This window comes from Danio aesculapii, chromosome 4, assembly GCF_903798145.1.
Source record: "Danio aesculapii chromosome 4, fDanAes4.1, whole genome shotgun sequence".
NCBI lineage: Eukaryota > Metazoa > Chordata > Actinopteri > Cypriniformes > Danionidae > Danio > Danio aesculapii.
The window spans coordinates 46,549,914-46,560,153 of record NC_079438.1 but is presented as its reverse complement, the minus strand read 5'-3'; the positions used below and the strand labels follow the sequence as shown (position 1 = coordinate 46,560,153).

The 10,240-nt window shown below is 36.8% G+C and overlaps 1 protein-coding gene across 1 annotated transcript in view; it reads right to left on the bottom strand.

The window, feature by feature from the left end:
• Positions 1-7,346: 7,346 nt before the first annotated feature.
• hmga2 (high mobility group AT-hook 2) overlaps positions 7,347-10,240 on the bottom strand; it is a 39,226-nt gene continuing 36,332 nt past the window's right edge. The window contains exon 5 of the mRNA XM_056455843.1: positions 7,347-7,483. Within this exon, the coding sequence (XP_056311818.1) occupies positions 7,442-7,483 (42 nt within the window). The 3' untranslated portion in view covers positions 7,347-7,441. The remainder of the gene's footprint in view (positions 7,484-10,240) is intronic.

The window sequence follows — 10,240 nt, the reverse complement described above, 5'->3', positions numbered from 1 at the left end:
TGATTTCAGCATAAACTGTTAAATATGGTGAATTAAACTGCGGACACTTCGTTCCAAAACGAAGATAGGGAATGAAGTTTAGGCAGGATATTTATAGAAATTTTGGAATGATCCGAATAGCTTATGTTTAGCGACAAGGATAAGCTGTAGTCGATCATAACATGTGCTCCTCTCGATATTAGTTTGTGAGACTTCACTTCCCAATATTTGTAGCTTCAGATTCCAAATTTTAAAACAGTTGTATATCGACCAAATATTCTTATCCTAACAAAGCCATAACTCAATGGAAAGTTTATTTATTCAGCTTTCAGATGTATAAATGTCAATTATGCCCCAAAAATGTACATATATTTCAGATTCACAAATAATTCACTGACTAGCAATGAGACTTTGATTTATATACTGTACAAGTATATAGTTTATACAGTTTATTTGGTTAATATTGGCAATTTAGTCACACTTCAATGCATGTAGCTCTGGATAAAAATGCAGATGAATGAAAGTATGGGCAGCGCAGTGGGTAGCATTGTCACCTCACAGCTAGAGGCTCGCTGGTTCGAGCCTCGGTTGGGTCAGTTGGCATTTCTGTGTGGAGTTTGCATGTTCTCCCCGTGTTCGTGTGGGTTTCCTCTGGGTGCTCCGATTTCTCCCACAAGTCCAAAGACATGCGCTATAGGTGAATTAGGTAAGTGAAATTGTCCGTAGTGTATGTGTGTGAATAAGAGTGAATGGGTGTTTCCCAGTGATGGGTTGCAGATGGAAGGGCATCTGTAAAACATATGCTGGATAAGTTGGCGGTTCATTCCGCTGTGGCGGCCCCTGATTAATAGGGATGAACTAAATGTAAAGTGGCTCAAATGACATAAATGAAAACATTCAGGAATCCTCAGATAAAGCTTGCAGCGAAAATCAACTACATACACAACAGTGATCACAGGCACCTTTTTTATTGTGCTGAATAAAGAGGTGGATATGTATAAAGAGGACTTTTTTTCTAATATGTTTTCTTTTTTGTCCTTTTTTTTTAAAATAAGCAAGCAATTTAAGTGAAATCACAAACAGTGATACTAAGTGAAACAGCCATTATTGTTAGAAAACAAGTTATATCAAGTGAAGAAAAGCCGAGAGAGTAACCACCTAGTGATCTTTTTCCATCAGCCACAGAAACGACCAAACATTGCATAAATGTAAGACAGCGTTTTAAAAACAAGTCAAATTGTCCAGTCTCACCTAACCTGTGACTGAGAGGCAGAGAGGTACAGTCTTATTAAAAAAAAAGAAAGAAATCCCCCCGAAACACACAAAAATAAACTATGAATATATATATATTTATTTATTTATTTATATAGGTATATATAATTTTAAAACTTTTACGCCGTTCTCTCTGGACTCAGGCACCTGAATTTAAGCAGATAGTAAGTTTGAAAAATGAGGTAACAGGAGGCCCTCTTGGAGGTAGAAAATTGTATTCGATTGTACTAGAACATGTTGTCGTGAAAATACAACTTCATCTTCATTAAGACACCCAGAGCTGAAAGCACATGAACCAGTGGCTCCTGTGGATGCACGTTTAAACCAACATATATGAACACAAAGCCAAGTTTCAGGAGCACATTTCTATTATACACGGATCTTACAAAAAACGACGCAAAAGGTCGAGTCGATATTCGCCGTCCGTAAACTTAAAGGAACACTCCACTTTTCTTTTTTAGCTTATTTTACAAGTCACCTACAGTTAAACAGTTGAGTTTTACCATTTTTGACACTGCCGATCTCCGGATACGTGACAACTTTTAGCTTAGCTTAGCATAAATCATTGAATCGGATTAGACCAGGGGCATCACGGTGGCGCAGTGGGTAGCACGATTGCCTCACAGCAAGAAGGTCGCTGGTTTGAGCCTCGGCTAGGTCAGTTGGCATTTCTGTTTGGAGTTTGCATGTTCTCCCCATGTTCATATGGCGGGTGCTCCGTTTCCCCCACAAGTCCAAAGGTGAATTGGGTAAGCTAATTTGTCCGTAATGTATGTGTACTGTATTTGTCCGTAGTGTATGTGTACTGTGGTGCCCCAGATTAATTAAGGGACTAAACTGAAAAGAAAATGAATGAATGTATAATTTTCCTATTGAAAGCTTAACTCTGCTGTAGTAACATCAGGTACTAAGACTAAAAAATTTACTCAGAAAATGAAAAGTTGATCTTTTCTAGGAACTATACTCACATTCCGGCAAACTAATCAAGGAATTTTGCACCAATGGTACGGCAGCAAAGTTCCTTGATTATTACGCCAGAATGAGAGTATATTTCCTAGTCATATCGACTTAGTTACTACAGAAGAGTCATGCTTTAAATAGGAGAATTATCGAAACTCTTTGGTCACTTTTGAGCGAGATGCTAATGGTCTAATCCGATTCAATGATCTATGCTAAGCTATGCTAAAAATCGTAAAAAGTCAAAACTGTTTGTAATATGAGCCTATATCCAATAAAAAGTGGAGTGGTTCTTTAAGCAAGTGACTGTTTCGTTGTAGGAGAATAAAGAGGCGGTCTGATTCGCAAACTGACATTTTAACAAGAACTGTAACCATTTAGGTAGTAGCATTACAGTGTTTGAGCAACGTTTAATGTTGGTTTGTGGCAAAAGCCAAGCTGCCGCATATAAAGACGGTCATTACATGCCATTGTGAGTTCAAAAGGCATGCCAACAGTTCCATTAGCTTCCTCTGAGGCTCTACCTCAGGCCCAGTTGAGATTACCATGTTAACTTTTCTTAAGGTTTTCATGGTGACAGGCTAAAAAGGTGGATTCTTTCACTTCATGAGCATTACATCTGTTTGAACCATAAGACAAGGAAAGAAAATCACACTTGTGTAAAGTACACACACACACACACACACACACAAAAACGCTAATCAAGTATATCTCAATATCTACTATTTTTTCAAAAACATATTCATATTCATATACAAAACCCGAAGATATTTTTGTCAAACCTGAACGAACGTTTCAAGTTTCTTTTTGTAATGTAATGTGTACACTGCAAAACGTAGATTTTGCCTCTGTTTTAAATGTTTTTCAGTACAAATACTACAATTCTTGAAATAAAAATTTATTTTAAAAAGTTTTCAAAATTTTTTTGGACGAAAAACATACAAATATCTGCCAGTGGCTTAAGAAAAACTCATTTAAAGGTGAAATAAACAAGACATTTTTTGTTGTTTTAATATTAACTAGCCAAATTTTAAATGAAAAAAAAAACTTTAACCCAACCTCACAACTTTAGTGTGTCTATAAAACATATCAAGTATTAATCACTTTTTTTATTGCCAATGTATGGACTAGAGCTGCACGATATTTCGTTTCAGCATCGATTTCGTATTGTGATCGTTCGCAATAGTCACTTCGCAGGATATAGGAAATGTAATAATTCATCATTTGCATGTGTTTTTGATGCCTGTGATTTGTTTAATGACCTTAAAAGCATTCAGGTATAATAAATTGTACCACTTGTGACATTAACTATGATTAATTATATTGAATTATTTTTTACTTTGATCATTCAGCTACTGTACTTGGATACTGTTCGACTCAGGAAACAATAAAACACTGTATTACAATAGTATCTCTTTCTTGATTGTATTTATAGATTGTTACGCATCAAAATAGTCCTAACGCATGCACTGCAAATAGCACAGACCAGAAGATAGGTACACTGTGGTCATAAAGGAATGGATATGGTCAGCAATACTCAGGTAGGCTGCGGCTTTGACACGATGCTCAATTGGTATTAATGGGCCCAAAGTGTGCCAAGAAAATATCCCCCACACCATTACACCACCACCAGCTTGAACCCTTGACACAAGGCAGGATGGATCTATGCTTTCATGTTGTTGATGCCAAATTCTGACCCTACCATCTGAATGTCGCAGCAGAAATCGAGACTCAGACCAGGCAACGGTTTTCCAATCTTCTATTATCCAATTTTAGGGAGCCTGTCCAGATTGTAGCCTCAGTTTCCTGTTCTTAGCTGACAGGAGTGGCACCCGGTGTGGTCTTCTGCTGCTGAAGCCCATCTGCCTCAAGGATGGACGTGTTGTGCATTCAGAGATGCTCCTCTGCATACCTCAGTTTTAACGAGTGGTTATTTGATTCACTGTTGCCTTTCTATCAGCTTGAACCAGTCTGGCCATTCTCCTCTGACCTCTGGCATCAACAAGGCATTTGCACCCACAGAACTGCCGCTCACTGGATATTCTCTCTTTTTCTGACCATTCTCTGTTAACCCTAGATATGGTTGTGCATGAAAATCCCAGTAGATCAGCAGTTTCTGAAATACTTAGACCAGCCCGTCTGACACCAATAACCATGCCATGTTCAAAGTCACTTAAATCACCTTTCCTCCTCATTCTGATGCTCGGTTTGAACTGCAGAAGATTGTCATGACCATGTCTACATGCCTAAATGCATTGAGTTGCCACCATGTGATTGGCTGATAAGAAATTTGCCTTAACGAGCAGTTGGACAGGTGTACCTAATAAAGTAGCCAGTGAGTGCATATCGCACAATAAAAAATAGCACTATGTTAGATTTTTCCAATATTGTGCAGCCCTAGCATGAACACACACAAGCATATCTTTGCTATTTATTTCAGAAACCAGACTAAAATCTTCATTAAAATCTCACTTAGAATTATTTGTACTGAAAAACAAAACAAATGCTGAGGAAAAATCATTTGTGCATCATATTGTGTGTGTAGCTGTTTTCTTAGCCATCGTTTTCCCCAGCTGAATTAAGATGAAACAAAAAAAATCAACTGTAAAAAGTTTGTAAAACAGGATCTTGTGCAGTCCTTAAGTCTTTTTCAGTACAGCGTTTGAACCCGTACTGGAAGAAACCAGGCAAAAACAAACAAATAAAATGTTTTCAAGACTGGAGGTAGGTATTTGTCAGCTGATTATTAGTCCGTTTTTATCCTTTTTCTTTTCTTTTTGAGGTACATATCTGAATAGTACATAACTAAAACTATAAATTCAGAGCAATAGTGGAGGAGGGGAGAAAAAATAGAGAAGGAAAAGGAAAAATCCATTCGCAACATTATCATTTAGTGTCATACAAGCACTTGATCCTTAGAAACCATTGAGTAAAATCAGTACAAAATATATATTCAAGTTAAAAATGTAAAACAGACATCCCAGCTGCAGAGACAAGAGTGTCTAGTTACAAACGTCAGATATATGCTAATGTGAAAAAAAGAGAGAGAGAAATTTACTAGAAACAAACACAGTACTTTTTCTTTTCCCTTAGCTGCATGATTAGTTCTACATATGACTATAAACAGACCTCAGAATTCAGTTATTACCTGCCCGACTCTTATAAAATAAAAAATAAAAAACGGTATTCAGAGCGTTCGCCTGCCCTTACGACAAGGTTTTGTTTTCAACGTTGGCACTCGCTGCCATCCCCTGCTTTATAATGACAACTATATAGCAGCGTGTGTCTTTTGAAAGTTGGTTTGCTGGTAGAAGAAATCAGAGGTAGTTTTGAAAATGGTGAGGAGATATTGCATTGGTGACGGGTGCTGGCGTACTTTAGGATACCGTTTGACGCCGTCACTGCGATTCAGGTATTTTTGTGTGTAATGAGGTATAGTGTGTTTTTTGTTCCTGTGGTTTCTTGAGGTTTCGATTCGTTTCCCTTTCGCTGAATTTTGTCAAATGGTGTTCTTAAAGCTATGCCGTACAAGAAAATAACAACACAATTATGTACATGTATGGTATTTAAGCAAAATATGTACAGTAGAGCTACTGTTCTGGAGTAATGTTGAAAACGGTCTCCCACCGAGACCTTTACTGTTGAAATAAAATTGAGAATCACCACCAAGGACACGAGGGGTATGGATATATATGATACTAAAGAGATAATTCACCCCAATATTTTAACAATATGTCATTGTTCACTCATTCTAAACCTGTATGATACACTTTGTGCTGTAAAACATAAAAGAAGACGATTTCAAGAATGTTTACGCTGCACTTTTGCATACAATGAAAGTAAATAGTGACCAAGTGATTGCTTCAAAAAAGTAAAAAGAATTTTGAGTTTATTTCTCATAAAGGCGTCTCCATTACATAATTCTGAGAGTACTGGTTTGCAGCTGGAAGGGAATCCGCTGTGTAAAACATATGCTAGATAAGTTGGTGGTTCATTCCGCTGTGGCGAGCCCTGATCTATTAAGGGACTACACCAAAGGAAAATGAATGAATGAATTTTGAGAGTTTGAATAACAAGATTAAGATAAATGTTAAATCCCGCAGTTTAGTATTCTGCAATTTTGGCATTTTTTCCTATGAAAATTTACATTTTTTATTTGCAGTTTCGACATATGAACTCAAATCTGCACAAATATGTTTATACCTTTCTCAAAATGTTGATTTTACATCTCAAAATAGGATTTTTTTCCTCAAATCTATAAGGGGAAAAGTTCAGATTTCAGATAAAATAACTTTAAATGGTGTGAAATGAAATTCAGAATTGATTTTTACTCAAATAATTCTGTCAAGCTTTAAAAAAAACATAAAAAGCATCATAAAAGGTGTCCAAATGCTAAATTTAAAATCACACAACAGCTTTGGCTGAGAAATATGTATAAAAATCTCAGTCATTATTGACTGAAAACTCTCTTAACAGCCATGGTCACCACTGACTGTCACTGTATGAAAACAGTGAGCTTAAACATTCAACAAAACATCTCCTTTTGTGCTTCATCAATGAAAAAAAGAAGAGGGCAAATAAAATGAGGACAGAATATTAATTTTTAGGTATCCACTTCATTTACAGTAACTAACAGCCTCTGGTTGCAGTTTTAAGGCAATATCTTTAAAGCTCACTATCATTTTGGTCAAAATGTAGTGGACCGAAGGGAAAATGGGAGTATTTTAACTATGTCTTTGGTGGTACGGTACTGCAGAAAGCGGGTTCTTGTGTGAAAGGGTGTGTTCTTTTAAAGCTCCACCCTGATACAGAAAGCACCACATGCTGAATGACAAAACCAGACCGTTTCGCCTTCTTCTTTACCAATGTAGCCCGGTAAATCAGTCAACAAGTGTGTGTAAGTGGGGCGCAAAGAACCGCTGTAGCACATATTGTATGTTTAACCCCTGCACCTTCATGCTTACAGCAGTTTGTGGGAAGTGGAAACAGCAAGGCGGCTCCAATTGTCATCTGCAAGATGTTTGTTTGCATTTGCATCACTTTTTTGTTTCGGGTTACGCTCTGAGGTGTTGTGTGTGTGTTTATCACAATAAAACGAAAACAAATGAAGGAGAAAAAAATGAAAATAAACGATCAAACAAAAGTGGGAAGTCAATAATAAGTGGTCAAGGCAGTCTTTTCCCCTGGAGAGAGCTGACAGCTGGATGAGGTAGAGGTAAAATCCTGTGGTTGCTTAATCCTCCTCTGCCTCCTCCTCCTCCTCTTCTTCTTCTTCCTACAAAACACAAGACAGTGTTGAGTAAGTAACTTCAAAAAAGTCATTCATTCATTAGCCTTTGGCTTAGTGCCTTTATTCATCAGGGGTCGCCATAGCGCAAGAACCGCCAACTAATCCAGCATATGTTTTACACATTGGAGGCTGCAATGCACTACTGGGAAACATCCATTCACTCAAATACACTATGGCCAATTTAGTTTATTCAATTCACCTATACTGCATGTATTTGGACTGTGGGAGAAACCGGAGCACCCAGAGGAAACCCATGCGAACACGGAGAGCATGCAAACTCCACACAGAAATGCCAACTGACCCAGCCGAAGCTCGAACCAGTAACCTTCTAGCTTTCAGGTGAAAGTGCTAACCACTGAGCCAGCATGTTGCCCCTTCATTGAAAAAAAAAAGTCATTCATTACTAATTACATAATTAAAAATGTATTAAAACTACTTTTCTACTTAGGTCAAGAGTAATTCAATTATTTGACTCAATAATAACAATCCACATAAATCCCTACACACAGACAATAAACAACATATGGTTCACATAATATATAATGTTTTTAATAATGTGCCTAAACTATTATTTGACTATTATTAAAACTATAGTCAGGGAAATGCATTTTTCTGGTAATATAAGAACAATGTTACTTTATAATTACTTTTATTTTTGCATTACCTGACCAGCTAAATAAGATTTTGCTTTCCTGTGAATTTGTCCGTCTTTGTTCTGTCGTTCTGTCATAGATTAGTGTTTTTATGTATTGTATTTTATATGTATTAATATTATACAGTTTTTTTTTTCTATATTTTGTTGTAGTTTTGTTGTACTTTTATAAAATGCAAAAAGCAAATAAATAATTGTTTAAAAAAACTGAACAAAACAACATATGGTTCAAAATGTTTCAATGTAATGACACTATATTTCGTAGTTGAAGTCAGAATTACTAGTTCCCCTGAACAGTTAGCCCCCCTGTTTATTTTTTCCCCAATTTCTGTTTAAATGAGAGAAGACTTTTTGAACAAATTTCTGAACATAATAGTTTTAATAACTCATTTCTAATAACTGATTTATTTTATCTTTGCCATGATGACAGTAAATAATATTTGACTAGATATTTTTCAAGACTCTTCTATACAGCTTAAAGTGACATTTAAAGGCTTAACTAGGTTAATTAGGTTAACTAGGCAGGTTAGGGTAATTAGGCAAGTTATTGTATAATGATGGTTTGTTCTGTAGACTATCGAAGGAAAAAATATAGCTCAAGGGGGCTAATAATTTTGACCTTAAAATGGCTTTCAAAAAATTAAAAACTGCTTTTATTCTAGCTCAGATAAAACAAATAAAACTTTCTCCAGAAGAAAAAATATTATCAGACATACTGTGAAAATTTCCTTGCTCTGTTAAACATCATTTGGGAAATATTTAAAAAAGAAAAATAAATTCAAAATATTACAATTTCTCTGCTTCTCTGAATTGATTTATATATAACTGCTGTATTTATAAGGGTTGGCAATTCTGTGTGGAGTTTGCATGTTCTCCCCTTATTCGCGTGGGTTTTCTCCGGGTGCTCTGATTTCCCCCACAATCCAAAGTCATGCGCTATAAGTGAATTGAATAAACTAAGTTGGCTGAAGTGTATGAGTGTGTATGGATGTTTCCCAGTACTGGGTTGCAGTTGGAAGGGCATCCGCTGTGTAAAACATATGCTGGATAAGTTTGCGATTCATTCAGCTGTGGTGACCCCTGATGAATAAAGGGATTAAGGCGAAGGAAAATGAATGTTGAATTTATGCAGTATTTAAGCAAGCGTATCTAAAATAATTCTTAAATAATAAAATAATAAATAAATAATAAATAAATAAATAATAATTTATAAATAATAAAATAATCTAAATAATTCATTCATTAATTTTCCTTCGGCTTAGTCCCTTTTTTATCAGGGTTCGCCACAGCGCAATGAACCACCAACTTTTCTAGCATATGTTTTACGCAGAGAATGCCCTATGGCTGCAGAGAATGCAGAGAATGCCCAGCTGTAACCCAGTACTGGGAAAGACCCATACACTCTCACACTCACAATCATACACTACGGCCAGTTTTAGTTCATCCAATTCACCTATAGCGCATGTCTTTGGACTTGTGGGGGAAACTGGAGCATCTGAAGGAAACCCACGTGAACATGGGGAAAACGTAAATTCTAAACAGAAATGCCAACTTGTCCAACTGGGACACGAACCAGCGACCTTTTTGTTGTGAGGCGACCATTGAGCCACTGTGTCGCCCATATCTAAATAATCATTATATAATCATTATTTAAAAGTAAAAAGTAACCCCTTCCTCATTTAATTACAGTAACTTGTTACTTTTGTAATTACATCCAACACTGGTAACACCACAGTGCTACTCTAATGTCTGACTGACAGAAATGAAGGTTTCTTTTTTTGGTCATTGTTTTGTTTCCAAATGTTCTTTTTCACGAGCTCAGGCAGCCACCGTCCCACAGCTGACCACCATTGAAACGGTATGGGAAGGCGTTGAATTGGGGGCTGGGGGAGACGCTTGGCTTTGGGCACCTTTCAGAATGAAATGGATTTCATTTTCCACATGGCTTCATTTTATTTGGGGAGGCTAACTGACACAATTTATAACCCTCTTCCTTTCCCTAGTCGCTGCGCTGCTCCCATTCAGAGGAAAGGCCGTGGCAAAAGCCCGCCTGCATTATATGAGCCAAACTCCATTCATTAGTGCGGCAG